Consider the following 24,687-nt stretch of genomic DNA (forward strand, 5'->3'; position numbering starts at 1 on the left):
ATATGCCGTTATATTTCTGCCACACGTAACAAACGAAAAGATAAGAAGAATTTCGAAAGTCATGTCGTGCGAGATGTACAAAAAGAGTTTCAAAGGCTGATAATTCTCTTCATTTGTCTAATCGTCAAGGAGCTTCGTGAATCGAATGATCGAAGAGGATCGCTTCGATTATAATCTTAGCGTAACCCTATACTTATCGACCTTTATTAAAAATGTAGCTTTCATTTCCACTTCGTCCAATAACTCGAAAGTTTATTACTTCTCGTGAATATTAAAAAAATTCAAACTAAAAGAGCAGATTAGATCTAGAAAAACTACAAGAGTTGAGCTGATTCCTTGTAATCGCAATTTCTTCAATTGTGTTGAAAATGTCGAACGAGATGTAGGATATCTATAGGCGTGTTTCATCGGGTCAACGTTTAGCAAAATAGAGAATCGAATGACCGCCGATCGGTCTTATTAAATAGAGCCGATTTTAACGATGTCATCAAAACGAGCACGACGAGAAAGTGCCGAGGTCGTCGCGGAGCAATTATATCGGGGGTTGTCCTCATAGTTGCTAGATCGATGCACCTATCTTTTTACGAGTAACAGTAATAAAATCCGCTGCCTGTCTGACGAAGCAGCGGAGCGAACAAGACGTCGTCAACTGGTTCAAATGTCGTTACTGCCTCTACCCATCAACTTTGGTCATCACCGATGGCGTTCTTAACCTTTTCAACTACGAGTTTAAAGTTTTATTAAGGCTCCGTTCACACCATGTCTGACTCGTCGTTCGTGTGATACTTATTCAACGATGCGTGTATCATTTTGTTTTATCATCCTTTGTAAATGGATTAAGTAATTTGTAATTTTATTCTATCTTTTCTTCTTTCGTTAAAATTAAAATTAAAAAAGAAATTCGTTAAAATAATTTATCCGCAATAGAGAATTTCTATTTCCTATTACATCGGATAAGATGATCTGTCAACCCATGATAAAGGTAACTATCGCCGATTTGACGAAGACTACGTTGTACGTTCTTAATCTAAATTGCCAGCTTCGTTCACAGTCGACTTGATTAGGATCAACAGCAGAGCAAACTGTCCAGAGTAGTTCACGAATGGATCTAGGTGGACGTATTGCGCAATAATGCTCGTTTGCGCGATGCATTTTACTGCGATCAAACTGATATTTAAAGTTATGGAAAGTGTACAGAAAAATAGCATTTGGCTTACTTTAGAATAGCGTTTGTTAGCCAGTTACAAATTTGTTTATGGGTTGTTTGAATAATCTTCCGATTTACGCGACTTAGTCGAATACGCACGATGTCGAAATAACGTCTAAATATCTATCTTATTTTTAATTAATTAGTTGCAAGACTTGAATTTGAACATTAATTTTTAACTGGTCAACCGAAGAATTAATTAACAAAGATTATTAAGATTATCAGAGTGGGCAAAGTAACTAATTCATATTTTTCATAAAAATTAATTAATTAAGTATACACATAGTTGCATTTTTGAAGATTTAGGTGATTGTTTGTAATATCTATCACTTTGATTTCTTTGCTACAAGTTCAATATTTTAATTGTTGGTAGCTCTGATGTTAAAAAGCATATGATGCCTTACGTCTGGAAGTCCCAAATTTCAATAATGTTCCTTTCTTAAACGACTTCCTGTAGGACTTCATATCGCGTATTGAACAATTGTTGCTAGTTTGTTTCATACTGCGAAAAGGTTACTTCGATACAAATTCTAAAAGATTTATCTCGCAAATCCGTTTGCGCGAACAACGGCAAAGGTACATACAGGATAGGACAAGCTATATGTCCGTAATGCTGATGTATGCCCGATACGTTGGCTGAAAGTAGCAGGTAAACGTCGAGATTGTGAAAGTTTCGCTCCGTTTCTTTGACCAGTCGATAAGGCAAAATGGAGTTTTTATTATCGTTCGATATCAATGTAAAATTTCAGTTGGAGTGTAAACTGCAACGCGCATGTAAAATGCAAATGTTATGTATCTCGCGATTATCTACCATGCCAGCTTTAGACCACGTTTTAACAAATTTAAAAGTTTGCACGTATTGTCAATAAATTATACACGAGTTGGGACTTGCACACACTGCTGACCTTGTTGCATTGGATATCGTTTGCCTACAAGATATCGGTCAAAGTATCATCGTCCTATGAAAATGGAAGATATACATATTGTGAGTTTCATAGTATGAAGTAAGTACAGTACAGTGTTGGACAAAATTATAAATTTCGTATGTTTCTGACTTTTTCATTTTCCTCATTTCTTAAAAGTGGTCGTTATCAAAATTAGCATTTGTCGTGAACAAAAGATATAATATCGTTTGATAATTCATAGAGATGAACCCAGTTCTGAGAATAAGATCTTCCTTTATTATATGTATAACGAGTGTATAAACGAAATGCTTTATATCAGTTGCTTTGTATCGTTGCTTTGTATCGTTGCTTTGTATCGTTGCTTTGTTCGACCAGTCTGATAAACCCTTTGATGCAGCCTTGTAAAGAGCAATTAAACTGCATTAACTCTCCCTGGCGAGATATTACTTCTTTGTAATCAATTTCACGACCACGAACCTTGGGCTATCTTCGTGTTACTTCTTTATCACATATACTTCTTTTCCCAGTATCTAACACTTTACAAAATTAGCAGCCGTCAAATTGTGGAATCAGCTCTCAGCGGTTTCACACTCATCTTCTGATCTAACTGATTCCGTCGATTAAAATCGCTCGTGCAATAGCATAAAATTCAATTTCCATCGTGGCGGCCACAAAGAAATAAATTGCTTTCCCTTGCTGGCTGCATCTTTCGGATTCAAGCGTTCGAATGTGTCAATGCGCTGATAGCAAATGGTCAAAAATAGATTTAGACAGTCATTGTAAACAAGTGCATGATAAAACCCTACAAAATAATTTGTTAAGTCTATAAAACACAGCTGAAATTCTTCTCTTCCTTGACGACTCTTCTCTGTATCTCCTATCTACAGCGCCACATTACTTTAACCATAAATAAAATTTTATATATTTTTATATATCACGTACAGCCTATGCACTGCCGCACCTTTAATTTTTAATTACGTACTTACGAATCAAGCCAATATGATTGCTTCACTGAATTGTTCGATCGAACGAAAAGTTCGTTCGAACGGCTAAACCGCTTTTCGTTATCGCTGAACGATCGTTTTTTCGATATCGAATGCCAGATATTACGAATGGTTAAAACATGGATAAATAGTTATATTTTACGACATGTTTTCCAATTCTGTAGAGTTTAAAATACAAACTACATGCAAGTTGATATGATGTAGCTGCAAAAACACAATAACTGCAAAGAGAAAACAGAACCATTCGAAAATTTAGATCTGTGTATCGTAATAATTTATTAAAGTTTAGTACCTCATTGTCAATATTCTTATAAAATGAATAATGAAACCTTAATGAAGCAGAAAAAGAGACCAATTCAATAAATCGATTTCTTCAAGAAACATTTGAATTTTTAAGACAATCGAGCCAACGTTTTTAAATTCCATAGACAAGTATACAATTATTATTCATAAATATCGCTAAGGATTCAAAACGTTTCACTTCTAAAGTTAAAATCCATTCAATTTCAAAGTTATATGTTACTGGACTATAGGATGAACGTTTCTCACAGATATCGAGAATCGTATTGTATCGCTTGTTTTGAACTGTAGGCTTGATACAGAAATCGGTGGCGCTTCAGACCACTTAATCGAAGAAATGTCAAAGGTGAAGCCCGCACTTTACACTACACTGCAAAAGTGTACCACTCTGAAATACGTTCAAACTTACAATAGCGTTACAATATTCCAACGAATCTCAAAGTAAGCACAGAGCATCAAAAACCATCGACACGCTTCGAAAGGAATATGAGAGAGAAAATCTAATATATCTAATATCCGACTAAGGATGCATTTGCATAATCTACTCGAACGAAATTACTGGAAGACACTTTATACGATTTAAATTTCGATTTTGTAGCTTTATATTTTCAAAATGCCTTCAAAGCAAATTTTCTAAAACATTCGATTCAAGCTAATAGGAAATTTGACCAAATGAAATTAAGAACACACCTAGCTCTGTGGACTAATACGTTGGCATAATCAGATTAAAAGGCATAATCGTGTAGTACTAACTAATTTCTCCCAGTAGGTGTTCACTTAATGCTAATGAACATCACGAGAGAATCAACTAGCGGATTTAATAACCGCCGGATCGAAGAGAGTATTATAGTTAGAAACACGCGCAAAGAAGTCGAAAGAAACCTGAAAAGAAACACGTTCGATCGTGCAGCGATCGCGATGAAGACCTCGCTCGACTTTCCGCGAGGCCTTTACCGTTTAATCTACACTCTGCATCAGACCACATCGTGTATAGCGTAATTCTTTTCAGAATTAAATTCTGGTAGATAGTCGCATTAGTTTGCAATAAAACAGATAGCTGTATTTGTTAAGATGGCTATCACGTTTTCCGCGATACGATATCACGTGCGATATTACCTACGTTACATCACGTTTAACCGCTTATCAAGATTAGTTACTGATAATGATACACAGAAGCGCTTCGTAATATCGCTAATAACATATTGCTTGTTATTAATTAAATTGACGAGCTAACGAAAGTATAATACTAATGAACATCCTTGACTCAATAACCTGCGATGAACAGTGTACACATTGCTACAAACAAGTACTTGTATCCGACAAACTCGTCGTCGATGAATTCTTACTATCCCCAAACGTTTAAGAAAGGACGACAAACGATCCTTGAAATATCCGAAAAGTACCCGTACGAATCTCAGAACATACCTACAAACGGAAGGTGCGATCGATGTTACCATATGCTACCAATGCAACCCTCTCGGAGGACAATTAGTACCAAGCTCGCCCTCGTAATAGAACATTCTATCAATTAGGCCGACCCTGGCGTGCCCATCCTTCGTCTTTAACGTATTTATCGCAACCAGTCTCTCGCTACCCAAGATCGTCCTACGTCTAACTTAAGTCGCCCAACACGTTTCCGTCTCTACACTCTAATCCTAATAAACGACGATCCAGCGATCGAGTGTCACGAAGGCGACACGAAGACGCTGTGTGACTTGCAACCAGCGCAGCGGTTCCAATCAGGAGTACTGATTGACAAACTACAACAGCAAGGGAAAGAGGAACGGAGAGACAGCTACTTACCTTGACGAAATGCAGGTTCTCCTTGTCGAGAAGGAACTCCATGGATTTGTGTGGCCGTTGGTTGATGGTGGAGGCGGCGTCGTCGTCGCGGGGGCTCCTATGCGAAGCGGCGACAGGCGACTGGGGTACGTGGAGGGCGTGCTCCGGTCTGGGTCGCGGGGCGGCCGAGGTGTGATTCAGATTAAGCAAACTCCTGGTCTTCTTGCCGGTGGTGTTCGCGGAGACGGAAACGGCGGCGGCGACGCTGGTCGTCGTCGTCAACGGCACGGCCTCGTCGAGGTCGGTCTCGAGCAGGCCGACCGGGCGCTCCTGGGCGGCCTGCATCGTGCGGGCTTTCGCCATCTCGATGGCCGCCGGATTTCCAAGGTCTGTAGCCGCGCGTCGGCGCGACGAACACGCCGCCGCCGCCGCCGACGCGCCCGTCGACGATCTCGAACCCAGCGCCCCGACACGGGGCGGCTGCGGAGGCAGGGGCGGCTTGCTGGACACTGGCGCCCTCCCGTTTGCGCTGCGAAAAGCAATATAGGATTAATCGCTTTCGTGGTTTTTTCTTTTCTCGAGGTCGGTCATATCGCGTTTTCTTCCTTTCGATTTTTCATATATGGTATAGCGGAAAAGGCGGCTGAAACGAAAGCTTCGTTCGGAGCATAGCGAACTCTCTCTCTTAACCGGCTCCTATTGTCTCATTTAGATTAGTCCGATTACTTGAATTGAACCGACTAAGATTCGAATGATTCGAGCAACGAGAACAAGAGTAGATACATGAAAGTATATCCGAAGTCAAGTAAGTATGTAACAGGATCACGCTGTTTTATAGTTCGTACTTTCATACGCTATCGTATAGCATTCCTTAAAATCACAGTTTGATTGAATCATTTAGTGTACGCATGACGTAGCGTTACGGCCAATATATTAATAAATACGGTTTTCGATGCGTGAAATCACTGAAAAGAGAAACTTCTCTTCCAGAAAAGAATGTGAAAACGGTTAGTCTTGAATTTTATAGTTACTTAGCTTCGCAACTTCGTACATTTAATCCTACGATTCCTTTCTTTTACAACACCGAGTAGTTTATTTTCTCTAAATTTGTCATTAAAATGTATTACTAATTTCATGAATCGACAATATATAACTCATTGTATGAAATTATTATAGATAAAGTACTTTTAGATACATCGTATGACATGTTTTTAAATAGTAATTGAAGAAGATATACGGAGGATAAAGACGGATCTAATCAAACTTGTCCGAACTCATCGAAAATATTTACTTTTCAGGCGAAGCTTAATATCAAAGACTCTTCAAAAGAAAGGAAAATATTTAAACGTACACAAATCCAACGTTCAACATTCGATATAGTTTCAATCCACTTGAATGAATCGCAGGATTTTCTCAGAAATAACACAGCCTTCCCTCCGCAGCTAGGCGTGTTGCGGAATCGTCGATTTCCAGAGTCCGGAAAAGTCGATCGCAGACGCGTCGATGTATGCCGATTTCGTCGTAACTTCACAAAGAGAAACGTGCAGAAATGTCGGTGAAGCGAGTCGAAACGCCGGTAGCATCGTCCGTCGACGCTTTAGAAAATTGAACGCGGATAATTGGGCCGAAAGCGGGTTTCGTTGCGTCGAGCTGATATCACCGCGCGTATAACACTTTCCCGCCGCTTATACTCTGCGCTTGGCTTTGAACTTCACCGAGCTATGTACACACGCGTTCCTTTGGCTCTCTGGAAGAGTGCGCGGCGAATTCGTAGCAGCTTTCACGCTATTCGATCATCAATCACGCGGCTCCCGTTACGCGGCGAAGAAAACGCGGAAGCGAGTGCTACGCAGCACAGCCGCGGCGCCGCTGCTGCTCGCTTCCAAGCCGCATGCTCGTTTCGCTCCACCATTCGACGATCATGGACCACTCTTCCAACGTTTCTATAGAAGTACGCACATTGTGTGCCGACTCAAGTCTTGTTTTACTGGTTTCTCGGTGAAGCTATTTGATTGAAATCCTTGGGAGATTATACGCAAAGTCGGTTTTTGAGGGAGGATAATTAGCTTGTTCGAACTTGGATGCTGTAAAGCAAGAGAAATATCTGATCTAAATTGATTGTTTGAGACGTTGTGTAAATAAAAGGCGCCGCGAGGAGATCAGTGAAACTTTAGTAGTTAACGAGATACGTAATAATTATTTTCAAAGACGTAGTGAGTATTCAAATATTTTGATGTTACATTCTAAACGTTTTTCCTTATATATTTCTTGTTACATGTTGCTTAATTCTTTCTATACCATTGTGTATTAATAAATATATACATATTCATAATATTCAAACGATACATTTTTTATGCTCTACTTCATTTCTAGTATAAAAATTAAAGAAGGGTTCGTTCTTGCTAATATGTACAATCCTTTATTGGAAGCACGAGCATTGTTTTGATCGTATTATGAGTTAGTTCCCTAGAAAAAATTGCCGGTCACATTTTTACAGACGAAGATTCAAACGTTTAAGTGCGCACTTATGCATTCGAAAGAACGTCTGCGATTGGCCGACACGACGTAGAATGGAGTGGGTACTTAAAGTCAAACAGATCCAAATCGAACGATCGCCTCAATTGCTCTCAATCGTTCTTCTACACCTTGTTCTTTTTCTGTCTGCCCAGGAAAAATCAAATCGTCTTCTCGGTGCACGCATGGGCAATGAGCACGCAATGCGTCGACCTTAACGCTGTATTCTTGTTCTTTCTTTCAAACGAATAAGGATAGGCACAGATTAATTTTACCTCTGTCTGTAATGGAATATTTACATGTATTAAACGAAATAAGAATTCAAAATACTTTCAGAAATACGTTACTTTTTTAAAACACCCGAATATAAATATAGTACTTATAGTTAATTTTTAAACTAAATCTCAGAAAGCTTGCGACTTTATCTTAGTTCTATTTCTACGAAGCAAAGGAATACCAATTCAGTCTGCGATTTATCTTACTCCCTATCGTTTTCCACTCTGATTAAAGTGGCATAGGTACGATAAAATAGTCTTCGATGAATGGAGCTTTTATACTCTGTGTTCAAAGCACAAGCAAAGAGTTAGGAAATAGATACTAATAAATATCACGCTTAAATTTTAAAACAACTTGTTTCGTTCATTTTTATGAAACACTGAGAAACATTACAGACGAAGCAAATGTACACACCCCCTGTTAGATAAAATGAATCTACTTTATCACTTTGCAAGCATGTGTCATTTAAAACTGATGATCCTTAAATATAAATAATAGCATCATCCTTCCTAAACTTTGACCTATCACTTGTATTCCTATTTTTTAAATTCTTAAGACTTTAGACCAAAACTAATTACAACTCAACGTAATACTCTGTTTTAAAATTCATCGCTCCGGCTTTAAGGAAGAAAATAATAAGAGAAGACAGTAAGAACTCGGTTCGTGCAAGCACGTTGATGAATCAAAAGCGCGGCCATAGGCTCGGAACGAAATAAAAGAAACTACAGTCGATCGTACCAGATGGAAAAACATCGAATTGCAATGCGAACGGGTCCACAACTCGGTATCTCTGTGATGCAGTTTCATTCTTGCGGCACGTCACGTTGTGAGGTCATATTTATAATCGTGGACGGGGCAATGATGGAGAATCGTCGAATGCCTTCTCTAAAATTAGGAGATGGTCGAGAAATATTTTCGAAATCCTCGCGCCGTACCCGTTTCGAATTCTGAAAATATCGCGTTCGAGAACCGACGAGAAAACATCGTAAAACGCGTGTTTTCGCCTAACGATATGGAAGTAGATTGTGCACTCGCTGTTTCCATCGAGTCTATAACAATTTAAAGAAAGATCGAAACTAAGACAGAAAACGCGAAACGTTTGTGTGACCATTTGGTATAAATTACTTTTAGCTGTGACCGATTGCAGAAAATATGTCTTAGATTGCCATTTGACGTTTCATAGTGAATATGGTAGAGTAGAAGTGAAAAAGTTTGCACGTGTGAAAATATATATTCTACGTGTGACGTAGTTCAAAGAGATGGTTTCCTTCACCCTGCTATATACATATGTATGTATTTCTGCTCAGTACGATGTCACGAACTCGAATCATGCGCTCACCAACGAGCCTATGGTTAAATATACACCCATATGCATGTAGGTGTACCGGCCTCACGAGTCTTATTAATCTTATTTCATTCCAACACCAGTCCGGAAGTCGTTTGAGGTGGTGCGATGTCTAATCGTTTGCTTGCGGAATTCTCGTCAACCTTTTCTGCTTCTGTTCTCCATTTGTTACGTAAAAGAGCATTGACAATATTTCGATTACTTTTATTCCCTTTTCTTTTTAGTCGTTTGTTGTCAATATTCTATTAGATCGACGAGGAAAGCTAAACAAATATCGTGCTACACCGTTTTATTTATCAGGTTGTAATTTCCCCGAATCCATGTTTTGCATTTGCGAGAGTCGCAGAAAGATATAAGAAAAAATGTCAACTTTCTTGAAACTTCGAACTCAAAACCTTCTTTCAATCATTTCTGTTAAAATTTCATTTAACTATCTATAAGAAACTCAAAATAGTTGGAATGGAATATATCGCTGAGTTTAATTCATCGTAAGATTACGGAAGATAACGGTTACTTAAAGTACAAACTGTAAGGTTTATAAGAAAATCACTCTCAATTATCCTATGCGCTTCATTGAACGAACTGTACTTTCTTGAAAGCATTATTGGATAATTTCCAACTTAAAAGAACTCATTATTAAAACGCAAGTAGAACGACAAATTAATGTTGTGTTATTTAATTATTTATTTATGTAGACTACATATTACTACTAGATACGTAATAATAAAGGTGATGTGAAACAGAATTTCTCTGTTGTAACAATTCGCTAGAGATATATGTATGTACGTATGTATACATATGTATATGTATACATGTATGCGTATATCGCTCCGTTCAGAATGTGAGAATTCGATTCATTCGATTCACAAGGTATCTCGAACCACGGGTAATGCAATTTTGATATTACACAACATTACATTGGTGGTATCAAGTTTACTTAATCGCTACAGAAAGAAACGGCGACACGTCACGATTACCCAAGAGCTCGATAAAGCGTAGCTTTGAAGTCACACCTTGAAATATACCATAGCTGCGTTCGTAGAAACGCAATAGATCTCTCGAAAGAAGATTCAGCTATAGCTGAAACGTGGCCTATTTATCCAAATTTCGGCCACGTCGTTCCTAAGGCGTTTCCAGAATATGAGAAACCCGCTAAAAACAAAGATGAATCTAACTCGATTCTTAAATGTCCATTTGCAATAATTCATCGGGAACAACACGTTCGGCGTCACGCAAGCATATAGCTGCCGCTTGTTTGGTGCAGACCTTTGCCAAATGATTTGAGCATCGTAGAATTTAGATGTTTACAAATGTTTACAGAAGGAATGAGTTTCAGCAGAAAAATGTTTAATATGGAAATGTACAGAATGTTCAAGTGATTATACAGAACGTTACAAAAGAAAAATCTGAGCCTATAAAATCATATGCAGTATTTAACGAATGCAGTAAATGTCTCTATTCAACATGCTTTTGAAACCAATTCTGAAACAGCTGCATGCTGTATCAATCTCTGTACGTATTATATCTTTCAATTAATGTGAAACGAAATTTAAATTTTTAAATCGAATCTCTGCTAAGAGATAGATTCACTGAACTGATCTCCTGACTTGAATGTTCGTTGGAATTATTTTTGTAGGAATACTTAATGATTTTCACGTACTGGTCATTGCTAAACAATGTAGTAAATTTATAAAGACGACATCACATAGAAAATGTATGTCGCGTAATACGTGAAGGGTACCTGAAAATATACGTAATGTCGATTCATTATCCATTATTCATTATCCATTAATCGTGCTTGTATATATATTGAAGTAAAACTTATTTTTTTTTAAAGCAAAACAAGCTATTATTAGAAAATATACTCAGCGCATATTTCTTATAAATCTCACGTACATGCATAAAGTGATTCATTAACGTATACATCGAAGTATAAAATTTTACATTTTCATTATTACATATACATTCGAAGAAAAAGAACGCACCAGCGAGAGAGTGACCTAACGGAATCAAAGTGGAGCTGGAAGCGCACAAAAGAGCTGATTCGATGAAATTTCATGCGATAAAACGAATGTTCGTAAAAACTAAACAAGAGGGATCGGTTACGCCTGCTGTTCCGAGAAGCTGGCCTCAATATGTGGATCGAGTAATGGAGGAGTTAAGGCAAAAACCAGCCAGATAGAGAATACCACGCGATCATTCGAGGGATTTCTTCCCTAAAATTTCTTTGGTCGAAGCAAACGATACTGAATGAAGGGAACAGGCCGCTTGCGCGATCATCGTACTACGAAGGAAATGAATCATTAACGAATAAGGGTCGTGATGGAGATTAAGATTAATTGCCGGAGATATCAAATCGAAGCCCGTGATGCTCCGCAAAGTATGTGTAATGCACAAACAGGATGGGTAATTACAGTGTCATTAGAACCAGCGTGAATTTGTTTAATTACAAATCTGTTTTGATTGCTCTTAATTTTTAAGTAATCAAAAATCATTCGTAAATTTGTAAAATATTCAATGTTTGTTTTGCATTTTATACAATTCTTAACGTCAATTATCCTCGTCCTAGAAAGCGAAAGACTCGTTGTGACTTTATGACAACCTTATGTTCTACGATCATCAACTTAATATTCGCACGAATATTATGTCTTTATCCTAACGTCAGACGACAACAGACTGAATAAACACGGCCTGCTTTCAAACACAAATACGTTGTAACTTGATCGAGTCCAAATGATTCACAGTTTATCTCTTATTTTATCGGCAGGTCTACGTATCTAAAATTTTCCATAATTGGCTTTGCAATTATCTCTTCTTAAACAACTTATGAGAAACAATATCTGATTTTTGAATGAATGTGAATGAAACACTCTGTTAAATTCCTTAACTCCTGGATTCTCTTAACACCCCGTATTCGGGTTCTATGAATTATCGAGACGCCCCGATCCCCTGTCGCTGATTCTTCATCGAGGTTCCAGGAGGGAAATACTTCGTTAGAAGAAGAGGGATACGATAAAGGTTAAACGACGGCGTTTGCTGTTACAGAATGCAATTAGATCGAATTACGTTGAAACAACACCGAATGAGGAACGGGGCGAGAGTGAAATCCGATTAAGAGAAGCGAACTGGTTCATCCATGTGCTCGCGCGCGTAAGGGAAAGAAACGAATCGAAGGGGCCGATGGTCGGAATGTACGCGCGAACGAGAGTGAAATGCTGTTTATCGAACGAACGAGAAGCCTGATGGAGAAAGAAATTAGAGACGACGAGTCGACAGTTGATAAACGGTGAATAAATAGCAGATAGATTTAGCATCCCGTTGCGGGACGTCACCAAAAGCGGAGATCAACCACCAGTGAAATCTAATTCGAATGGAGAAGATCTAGAAGAGTGGGTGACGCGTTAATCTGGCAGCTGTTCGCCGGTTCTGACTACCATTACGAAAACTTGATTAGTATCGCTGACCTCTTTTCCACCACTTGCTTATTAGAGAGACGTATCACGGAAATAAGTTCCCTCCACTGTTTATGGGTATCTTAACGCAACGTTGATAATCGAATAAAAACATTCAATAAATTTCAATAACTTTATCGCTATATAAGTAATTTAAAATAACCGTTAGCAATGCTATTCTACTAATATCTAAAAATATATTTCTTTGCTATTGCGAGAATTAGTAGTAGTAATCCAATCAGTTTTACACAATACTGTACATCGATCACCGGCAACAACACAGCAGGTAGAAACAGAAGGCGTGTATCGATATGTATGTATCAAATTCCTTTCATAATCCGCTAATTATGTAAGACACATTACGTTATAAGCTTGCGAGCAACGTCTGCGCGATTTTGCAGCCGAGATTCGGTTACAGACCACGAATACGGTTCGCGGACGCGAAGTTTATTGTTGTTCGCGTGCGAATACCTCCGCAACATTCGTTCGTTGTCTTCTCGTACAATGTACCGGGAACATTAAATAAACGATGGTATTTAGAATCTGAAATGGTGCCGACATATTTTCCACCGGCGGAGAGATAAATGTTTACGTATAGAAGCCATAGAAGGCGGCACGAACCGTGATTCATGTTACCTCTATATTCCATATACCCGCGCGAAACCATGTAAACAATCGTTAAGGTCAAAGTCAACGCGATCGACGCGCAAAGCGATTCCAGGTGCAAATAGAAGAAAAACGGGAGCGACGGATATATCCACGGTCGATGACGAAATACGGCACGATTTTTGAAAAAGGTAAATGAAACACTCACCTTATAACGGAGGAACTTCGTTGAACGTCGGCGACAATTCTGTCATTGCCGGTGGTGTCTACTCTACTCTCCGCAGCTGTGTTCTGGTCTTGTTTCTGTCTTTCCTCTTCGGTAGGATGCAACGGTATGATAATATAGTCCGGCTCCTTTTTAACCTTCTCCTCGGTCACCTTCGCGCGATTCACTTGGCCGATCGTATCACTTTTCTTCTGCACCTCGGATCGCGGCACTTTCGATCTACCACTGAACCGAAGCCTCGAGAATCGTTGGAGAAATCCACCGAGACCACCTTTTTTCCGCTCTTCCTTCACCGTGGTCGCGGACGACGCATCGACGACCATATTCCGCTGGAATCTCGCCGCCGATGGCTCGTTTTTGACAATGGGTGCCGCGACGAACGGACGCGGTGTCGTTGTGGTCGTCGTGGCCGACATAGTCGCGTGGCCGTCGTGCCTGTCGTCTACACTAACCGGCACAGTTGTTGCCGCCGCGTTCTCCTCGTGACGTTTGTCGCGAACACCGCGATGATTCGTATCAACTGCCACGGCCACCGCTGGATTCCCACTCCGTTCACCGAGTTCCAGGCCGTCGCTGTTGCTGCTACCGCCGTTGGGTGGGGGGCAATGAACACCGTGGACAGTGTGTCCCCTCGCTGCTTCCGTTGCCTCCTCCTCCTTCTTTTGCTCTCTCTCGTTCTTCTCCACTTTGTACTGCAACTCCTCCTCCTCCACCTCTTTCTCCTTCGTAGACTTCTTCACAGGAGCATCCTTTTCCGTGGCCTGCTTTTCCACTATGACTCTCCACAACAGTTCTCCATTGTTTCTACCGTTACACGACGAAGTCGATGATGATCGAATCATCGAAGAACTTTCGTTTTTGCCGCCACTTTCGTCGATTTCGAGTTCGACCGCACGATCGTCTTCCACTGGCCGATAATCCGCATAACGATCCTCCTCCTGTTGCTGCAACCGTACGATTTTTTCCGGATAGAAATCACCGATGAACGACCTTTTCGAACAGCTCGTCTCGTTCGCTGCATCTTGATCCGTGTCCTTCGAAATCGCGTCCGCAGTCGCGGTTTTATAGGAAGCGTTTGAATCAACATTTTCACGTTCCGGGGTTAAAGGTTTCTGAGGTTTCTGGACGCTTGTTTCCTCGCGTTGTACGCCCCCCTCCAGGCTGGAAGTTCCTACGGGTTTGGTTTCCAAGCAGGGTAAATCTATTTCGTCGTCTACTAAAACACGGGTGTTAGAATCGCCTCCATAAACCGAAAATGGATCCAAGTTTTTTTTTATCTGGCTGAAAAGCGTTTCCTCTTGCTGTTTTTTGAGCCGCTGGCCCAGCTGATTGATCGGAATCCTGGTGAACGGAGCTATCGAGAACTGCGTGGAAATATTTTCCGCGGACTTTGAATATTTCCTGGTATCCAAATACGGCTCGCTGTAGCTCGGTAAATTCGATGTCGAGCTACTACTCATTTGTTGCACCAAATCGGAAACTCTGAGCAGCGAGGATCGTCCTGAAATCGATTCCTCCAACTCGTCGCACGCATCCATTCGCTTGAATCCACTTTTGGAAGACTGGAGAGCCTTGATGTAATCACACTGTTGGGCCAGCTCGTAACTAGCGTTATTTGACACTCGTTTTCGTTCACTTTTCAGTGATTTTTCACCATCGTTACCAACCTCCTTACGATATTTATTCGATCGGAAACTTCTCTCGTCGATTTCGAATTGCTGAGCCAACTCGTAGCTCGCGTTGTTCTTTACCTTCCACGGTCGCTGTCTACCGGAAGGGGTTCTCTGAATACCATCGTTACCAGATAACGTGTTGGTGTTATTCGAGGTAACTTCCACGGCTTCGCGCTTCAACTGTTTGATCGCTGCATCCACCGAATCGATGTCGTTTTCCATAGCAATCGCCATATCGAGTATACAGTTGCCCGGATCTTGCGTCTTCACCGTCGAAGGTGCTTGTTTCATCTCTCGTGGCTTTGAACAGTGCTCTCCTACGCATTCCTCGTCTTCCTTCGGCTCTTCTTCCGCTTTCTCGCGGTCCATCTCGCCATCTACCATTGCGTTCTGCGAGGCTTGCGTCCTCACCGAGCTCGATAACGAGTTCTTCGCTTGTCCACTCTCCTCGCCTCCGTTCTGTCGAATTTCCTCGTTGTTTTCCAGTTGCTTCTTACTTTGAACAACGGAGACTTCCGCCATTTCGTGATGCTCGTGCAAATTCACTGGAGAGTAGCGTGTATCATCGTGCGTCGTGTGGACGCCGCAGAGATTCAAATCGACGGGCACGCTGGCTACCCTTGTATAATTCTCGAACAAATTCGACGTGGATGCGTAGAAAATCGCTCTGGATGAGGATGCGTACGCGGCCAACGAATGGGGACCGTGTGCGGACTCGGTGACGCTGCTAGGCAGACTGGGCGCGCTTTGAGATTTATCCGTGAATCTAAAATTAAAGCACTCCTCGTTGCTCCACCCTTGACGCTGGTGCTGCTCATGCTGCTCGTAACTGTGGAGCTGCTGCTGCAGCTGATGATGGTGGTAATGATGATGATCGGCGACCATGTTGTTACGGCCGTGCGCCATATTGCCGGCTATATTTAATCTAGTCTGCAGCAGGCGAAACGAACTCGATACAGCCGTTTGGCCAGATTTCAGGTCCAACAGTGCGTCCCTTTTCGACTCGACACCGATCTCTCGTAGGTCGATCGTATTCCGATAATCCAGCGACGTCGCGTAGTTGCACGTGGAATCGCCGAACACCATCAGTCGATCCTCGAGCTCCGCCCCGGATCGATCGTCGTTTAGCATACGATCTTCTTCGTCAAGGTCCTCGTCGCCAATGTCCTCTTCGTATTCTTCGTCCTCGTGCCAAAAGTCCCTGAATCGTGTGAAAAAATCCAACTACATCGAGTCTCTTCGACTTAAGTGTTTATGAAAGTTGTTCGATTCTATGGAGAAAAATGAAAAATGAAATATTCAAATTCTTTTTTAACTGACAGAACGGTAACCTACACAAGATTTCGATATCAACGTATCTTGTTTTTTTCCTAATTTATTTTTTCTAGTGGAGTCGTGGTAAGTGTGACACAATGAGATAATCAGAATGAAACATACACGAGCGTCATTTTGGATCTTCCTCGAATTAAAAGTAAAAGTCAAGGAAATCTATTAAGGGTCGTGATTGCGGAAACTTGGTGGGGATAAATGAGGGTCATGTAGCAAGCTGTCGAAAGTCGTTGCCAAGGAAAACCTACGATCACAGCTCGACAATCGCGAAACGAATCCAAGTCGATCGAGGGCCTCGTAACAAAAAACACCCTTGTTAAATTTGTTGACTTCTTAGATAATAAAGCATTGGAATAGTCAGAAGATAGAATTACAGAATAATGGGATCGGTATTATGAAAATGATCTATACCCTGACTGTATGAAACTTTGAATTTCATTTAATTTTGTTCCAATAAATGGAGTTTATAAATTTTTTCCAATAAATGTATTTTATAAAATACAAACTAATCGTTATAACGAAACACGAATATTCCGCTGTTCGGAAAATCTCCTATACATATAAATAGTCATAATTTCCTATTAATTCAAACAACAGAGGCTGTACCGTAGCATGAAGGAAACTCCGACCGCTTGCCAAATTAAATAAACTATGTTTACGTTACCTTGGTCGGTGGTAGCCATTGCTACGTGTTCTCGACAGATCCATGTTTCGTTTCAGGTACAAAGGTGTGAATCCATTGGTGAGACCACCAGAACCAAACTCCTCTTCCTTTTGACAAGTGTCCAGACTTTCGAAGCTACGGTAAGGTCTAATTCTGGAAAAGTGATCTACAACGTTTCCAAAACCGTTTGGTAAAACCTTGTCATAGTCCTGCTCGAGGCTGTCTGGCGACGTGTTCTCAGGATAAGAGGCGTTTGATCGATTAGGATACTCCAGCGAATCGAAGCTGTAACTGGACGGCGACAGTGTGGCACAGGTCCTTTCTAAGGATTCGAATTGCAATAGAGAGCTAGACCTTGAGGAGGCGGACGACCTTGATGACCTCGGTGATGGTGGATAATCGTCGAAGGTAGCCTGGTGTTCTCGATCGCTGTTACCATTGTGTTTTCGACGCCTCTTCTTCGGAACCACGGAATTGCATTCGCTTCCGCTCCCATCCAGCCTCTCGTCTTCCGAGAAATCATCAACAAACACTAAACGTTTAACGACATACCGAGGGAAAAGTTGTAGTGTACGCGCGATGCGTCTATCTAATAATCGAATCGCTTCGATATCGAGAAAATAAAAGCGAGACGATGGTCTGATCTGATTCTACTTTTCGACATTCGAGTGACTATTTTTGGAAAGGTGCAATTTGCATTCGTGTTTTGCAAAATGTTACGATGACAGTGAAATGGAATTAATGAAGTTGTTTCTTACCAAGAGTAATAAAAAAAATAAAAAGCTAATAAAAAATAAAATTTACTATTGTCACTTGTTAAAGAAAGAAGCGAGCTTCAGAGACTGGATTTATAAAATCAGAACAGAAATGTACTGTATTTAAAAAAATTATTGTATTAAAAAATGAATTTGGAAAAATGAAATTCAAGCGTGTTAAACATATAGAACAGAGAAGTATAGCAAACGCAACCTTGTAGTACACATTTCAAGCTGCTATTTGCGTTTTCGCTCGAGACAATATGCCCTGAGCTCTATCCTACATACAAAAGTCCGTGGCATAATTACGTTTAATTGCGTGTGCTTATTAACGATCGTAAAAACCGCAAAGACATGCGTAATTAAATCTGACGTCTTTTGAAGCCACATTATATCTATTTTAAGTTCTTTCTTTAATTCGCTACGTTGTTTCGTTCAAATTTCGTTCAAACTAGATAAAGTACTTAAATTTTAATCGCATCGATTCAACTAATTTAACTTCAAGTTTGTGTTCATGCAACTCAAGTTATCTCACTTAAAGTCGTTTAAACTTAACTAACCGGACTCCCAATGTCTACATGAAACAGTTAAAAAGCTCACAGTGTAAACGATCTTTATCAAATTTTTTAATTCTTCGCATGATGCTGCTAAGTAGATTATAGGTTCATATTGATAAAAATGGCTTAAAGTTGCTTGAATTCAAATGACTCGGCTAATCCGAACAAAGCTTAAGTCTTGATTTCCTTCTGCCGATAAAACCAAATTTCTCGATTAATCGAGCAATACGCTATCGACGTTGTAGCTAATTGATTTCCAGTGCAAAAGTCATGACGATGGTGATAAAAATGCAAATTCAGGGTATTAAGGAGACGATCGCCAGCGATAGTGTCGCGATCGAATGGATCACGTCGTGAAACGTGTCGTTTACCGATTAACGAGCCGTTATCGAAGACTCGTGTCGTCGATCACGTGTCGGTAGACGGTCACGAAGTCGACAACCGGTGACCGTGTAAACGTTGCTTCCGGTTGAACGAACCACGACTTCCTGGCTGCGACACAGGACTGTCCGCCGATGCAGCATGTAAAAGCGACACGAACGCGACGATTGGCCGGCTCCTCTCGTCGAAGACCTACTTCCGTGACTCGACTTTATAAACCAGACCGCAAACCAGAGAATTCTCAGACTACCATCCTTCTCATCGTATTTCTAATCGCCAATAATAACCGGCAATAATCACCGATTATGTGCAGGAAAATGATCTAGTTTCGTTTGTTAACTATATTTCATCGATTAAAATTTTTGTACCGAAATAACACTAACGGTACTAGTACAGTTAGTTTCATAAGATTTGACAAGTATGGATGTCAATTTTGATTTTTTCAATACCTTCCGCAAAAAATCGATTGCTTTGAAAGTATCGCTTACAATTACTGAAGCTTAAGTATCGACCAAAATATCCCTGATGCCCGACAAACTTCTCTACACAAGTGAATGCAGAATAGCCTAAGCAACGGAGATTGCAGTGATCCTCAAACTCAAAACAGATGCCTGATGGTTTATCTCGTACAGGTCATAAAGAAGAAATCTGTGACATTTGATGTCGTAAATGATCTTTATTTTATAAAAAATTATTGATTACGAAAATATGAAAATGCTAAGTCGAATTATGAACAGCTTATATAAAATTAGTTTAATGGTAAATATAAATAAAATAAATATATTGATTGTGATTCCAGCAGCGAATTATTAGCAACGAATGTAGACGATATTTAAAAAAATTACAAAATTTACTATTTATATAACGTAGTAAATTCATGCGCGTGTTGATAAATTCCAATTTAGTTTGGAGTATTGTTTACGAAGATTTCCAGGAATCTAAGAAGATAAACGCTACGAGTCGCTTTTGTACGTGTATTTCGGTATCTGATCGAATCTCATCTCGTCAGCGTCAGTCGGCTTGGAATTCTTTACAGGTCGTACTGTAGCAATTGAATTTACTCTACGACGCATTGTCCTATCGGTTTATTTTTGCATGATTGCATGCACGTGGAATTCAACGACTAGTTCATGGTAATCCTATATGAATCACATTGAAGGTGATCTAATATTAGATAGAGCGGAAGAGAATCATGCGTAGAATCGTAGACATCAACTGATCTTACCATCAAATAGAAAAAGAACTCTATTTGTAATAATGGTATAATAAATACATTTATCATAATTTTTGTTCAAGCCTGAGACGCTGGCAAAAATGAGAAATGAGAAATTCATCGGTATTTATATTAAAAAATTCTGTGATATATGTATTGAAAATAATAATTTTCTATTATAAAAAACAATAAGAAAGTACATGTACAATAAATACGTATATCGGTGGTATCAAAATATTAACGTTTTACTTTAAATCTACATTTACTTGCAGCGATACTGCATAAATACGTATACATATACAACATGTAATTAGTAAGAACGATTAATAGTTTCACGACGAACATTTCTATGAACCTTTCAGCTTCTAATAATACACTTAACGGTACTGGTGTGAGAAGGATAATAGCGGAGACGTTGCAAATGGACGTTGTAAATGGACGTTGTAATGTAGACCATTAATTGTTTGAAATGCAATTACCTAATTACATGTAAAGATACACGAATCAAAATCGAACATTCACGTTTCTTTTATGCTGAGTGCGATTCATTGTAAAATAATTTGTAACAAGATTCGATCGATGATTCTCCATCGATTGGACATGGATGAAAAATCGTTTCAAATTTAACGAACGACCGCTGTTGCAAGAAATTACATGACGCCTAAGGAATGACAACCGGGCATACCGATACGTTACAACAGTCGTATAGCCAAAGGAATCCGCTCCGAGAATAACCTTAAATCGAGTTCGAAGAACGATAAAACGTGTTTAATAACAGGCAACATCTGAAGTGTAAGGGGTAATATGAGAAATGCCACAAAACAACCATATCGAGGAAATCATTTTCAAGTTGACAATGCACTGCAGAAAACATGTGGCAACGTAGTAAAAGATCCTTGCGAGAATACTTTATCCCTGTATTAATACAAACTAATTTTTATTAATTCAATTGTAGTATTTCTTTGTTCGATATCAAGAGTTTAGAACTTACAAATAAGTCTCTTATATCTTGTATCACTTCGATCACGCACAGTCTTTACATCTTTTTCTAACCTTTCTTTCGCATTTTTGCTTTTAGATAGTCTGATTAATTATGTCACGTTTCATTGTTGTAAATAGCAGTAGTTGTTGTTGTATCAATGACGTTATACCATAATTAGGATTATATCGTTAGATTCTATTGCTATATTATAGGTAAACTAGCCTGTAATTTCTAATTACAGTATTCGCTCTTCGAGAAGTCAAGTCTTTCAATCATAAAAATTAGTAAGGGATAACAAAAATATTAATTTGCATTAACAATGATGTTTTGAAATGCAACATTTCTCACAAAATATTTTAATCTAATTTAATTAAAATTAGAAATTGCAAAAATTAAATTCACAGAAATTGTTAGCGGTATTTACTACCATATATTAGTGAATCAAAAAATTGCTATAAAACAGAGAATACTATCCAAAAAAAAAAAAAGAAAGAAATATTTACTTCCTCAAAAGTATAACTTTATACTTTATACAATAATATATAAAATATAACTTGTACAAAACAAAAATGTAATATAGTAATCTTGTAACATATTAATTCGTTCTCTCTTATGTCGAAGCCATGTCACCGGAACACTGTGTTAGGAGAGATTTGAGCGTATTTACGTCAGCAGCATTATTTACAATTAAAATGATGCAACGTATGCATCGATAGTATTGAAGGTGTAATAATTAGAATATCGAAAATTCAACTAACTTAATAAGCAAACTTTGATATTGTGGAATGAAATAAGAAATATTTTTCCGTCAATACCAATTACTAGTATTATTATTACTTTAATGATATAAAATTAATAATTCTCGAAATTTTGTTTCTTCCTATCTATCATATGTACAAATTAAAGAACTAACTTCTGCAAGGAAACAAAAGGATAAAAATAAATATTATACCTTTCTTATAACAGCAATAAACTGTATATGTAATATTTTCTGTAATCTAAACTGAAATCTATTTATACAATATTTGTTTCACAGGAAATATGAAACAAATGCATTTATGATAAATGTTCGCAATTAGATATACAAGAAAAAATGGATCATGAGATATAACTGTCTTTGAATCAGTTACGAACGGAACGGTTTCATTCTCCAAGAATCAATGAATTGTAGGCTCAAACTGAAAAGAGAAAGTGAACTTCCGGAGAACAATGTTTACCAACTCGAGTACCGAGTAATGAGAGAATGAGATTTCACAAACTACATACTTATATATGCCGTATACTTCGAAACAAAAAACATTCTTTCATTTATCTAATGGTCTATGTTTTATCATGTTGTATCAGCGATACAATGCTTTACCTGAAGAAAGGAAAATCAGTGAAAGGACATTCCTTTACCTATCGCCACTACATTCCATTTCTTCGTTAATTTTCCAAATCTATGCTTACCTATCCTTTTTTAAACCTCTTCTCCTCAAAGAAGAAAAATACACTGTTCCGATAACCGAACAATACTATTTATTCTGAGACTAATAAATTTTATTCTTAACCGGGTGATAAAGTTCAATTTCGACGCTCAACTAAATAATCTGAACAATGTCTACCAATATATTCAATTCTACACAACTAAGTAACAATTGTTCGATGAAATAAGTCAGTCAATTGCTATCATTCAATAAATCAAGTCAATAACTTCCGCTCTGGTCTAACTGTATAACATAACGAACAACAACGTGACGTACACGATAATTAGTTATTAAAAATAGCTGAATTCGGATTGCATAAATAATCGAGCCAGTGCAACTTGACAATTAATTGTTGAATGCATTCCTCATAATATAATAAAATACACAGACTAAAAGCAAAAATTATAAACAGAAGGAAAACAAAATCCTTCTATTAAAAAGTGATGTAAAATGGATCGTTTTATTAGAATTCTACTGTAAAATTTCCTCATTAAGAGGTAACGAGACAAATGATATGCAGTCGCCATGTTCGGACTAGTTGCCAAATTGATATTCAACGACGTAATCCAACAATTCTAGTATTTTTAGACTTATCGTTAGACAATACATGGCAAACACATCAGTTAGAGGAATATATTATATTTAATACATTGTGTGTTATTTCTTACCAGCCAATCTCTGCTTCGCCCGTATATGTATCACGCTTTCGGTTTCAGAGTCTGATCCCACCCAATATGTAGTTCCACTTCGGTCGGAATCGCTTTGTAGATCGTCGGATGTTTCCTCTAGAATAGTTTCTAGAAAGTCCACTTGCTGCACTAGCACTGTGTCTAGAAATCAAAGCAACGTATGCTTTAATAACAAAAATATGATTTTAATTAGCTTAGTAGAATAAAAGACAAACATGACGATAGAAACGAAAATACCTCCAATGAAGCTACTAAAGGCAAGAAGCAGTGAACTATATACAATGTACATTGTACACAAATATTCTTTGATAAACTATGAATATTAAAAGCGTAACTATGAGAATGTAAAATTCATTTTTAATGAAGAAGCTACTATGGAAATTAGTATATTAATGAGGTCCAACAATTGTATTACAGATTTAAGATCTCAAATGCTGCGTAAAAAATGAAAAATTCGCTTTTTTACATTGAAAATCAAGTATCTTTAATTGAGATATAATTCATGTACCTTATCATTCTTTTATAACAAACTTGAACATAAATTTATCGATTAATACAAATGCATTCTGTCTGCCTGTCTGTCTGATTCTCTCCCTTTCTCTCCATCGTAATCTCTGAAATTTAAGTGACATGTATCCAATTTCTCACAGTTTCTAATGCATCCAGGTTAATCACTTTTTAATCAATTCTAACGATCTGTATTTGAATAATACGTAGTTACATATTTTTATGAAATATCGTCATACAGTCCACGTATATATGTCTATGTATATAGAATAGAACGTGTCTTATCGCGGTTTCTATTAAACTTTTGCGCAAAGTCATTTTCTACTTGTGAGATTGTTTATCGCAACTAACATTGTGAATTCAAATTATTACCAAAGAGCTAAAAATGGTAACCTGAATGTTCTCAAACAATCAGCTGGTTAGTTAGAAAATGACATGGATTTCATCAGATCAGAAAATTTTACAGATACAGAGTCAAATGGTTGCCTTTTTCCATAAAATCTTGTACCAACCATGCTCGTCCTCGCATTTGCATATCTGCTGCATTTCGTTCTACGATGTTCAAATTGCATGAACGATAAGGCAGCGTACTCTTTGTACATGTTCATTAGATTTTACAATATTTTTCAAGTTATGTCAAATAGATTGTTCTTCTTCACAGATTATTCTTCTTTAGCTACGCTATACCCAATTTCAACATTTTTCATTTTGCACAGATTAAAGGTGAAATGAAATCGAAACAAACATGATATCCTATTTTAATTTATGTGTATCGTATCTAATTAGTGAGTTATAACTAAATTGTTTATGTATTTACGGGAAATTTAATCCTTAATTTGCTACTGCAGTGTCCT

At 38.4% G+C, this 24,687-nt stretch overlaps 1 protein-coding gene and 1 long non-coding RNA gene across 11 annotated transcripts in view; one reads left to right on the forward strand and one right to left on the reverse strand.

Annotated features, from left to right (window-relative positions):
* Window positions 1-24,687, reverse strand: part of LOC139986011 (uncharacterized) — a 72,301-nt gene that overhangs the window by 37,089 nt on the left and 10,525 nt on the right. For all 10 annotated transcript variants that reach the window (XM_072000986.1, XM_072000983.1, XM_072000987.1 and 7 more), the window contains exons 3-6: window positions 23,306-23,467; window positions 17,284-17,791; window positions 13,600-16,491; window positions 5,220-5,727 (exon numbers count right to left, since the gene is read on the reverse strand). In XM_072000986.1, coding sequence (XP_071857087.1) covers window positions 5,220-5,727; window positions 13,600-16,491; window positions 17,284-17,791; window positions 23,306-23,467 — 4,070 coding nt within the window. The remainder of the gene's footprint in view (window positions 1-5,219; window positions 5,728-13,599; window positions 16,492-17,283; window positions 17,792-23,305; window positions 23,468-24,687) is intronic.
* Window positions 16,485-17,124, forward strand: LOC139986049 (uncharacterized). Its single transcript, XR_011799552.1, has 2 exons — window positions 16,485-16,616; window positions 16,679-17,124. It is a non-coding gene; the product is annotated as an uncharacterized lncRNA (long non-coding RNA).

The sequence above is a fragment of the Bombus fervidus genome, chromosome 3 (genome assembly GCF_041682495.2).
Source record: "Bombus fervidus isolate BK054 chromosome 3, iyBomFerv1, whole genome shotgun sequence".
Classification (NCBI taxonomy): domain Eukaryota; kingdom Metazoa; phylum Arthropoda; class Insecta; order Hymenoptera; family Apidae; genus Bombus; species Bombus fervidus.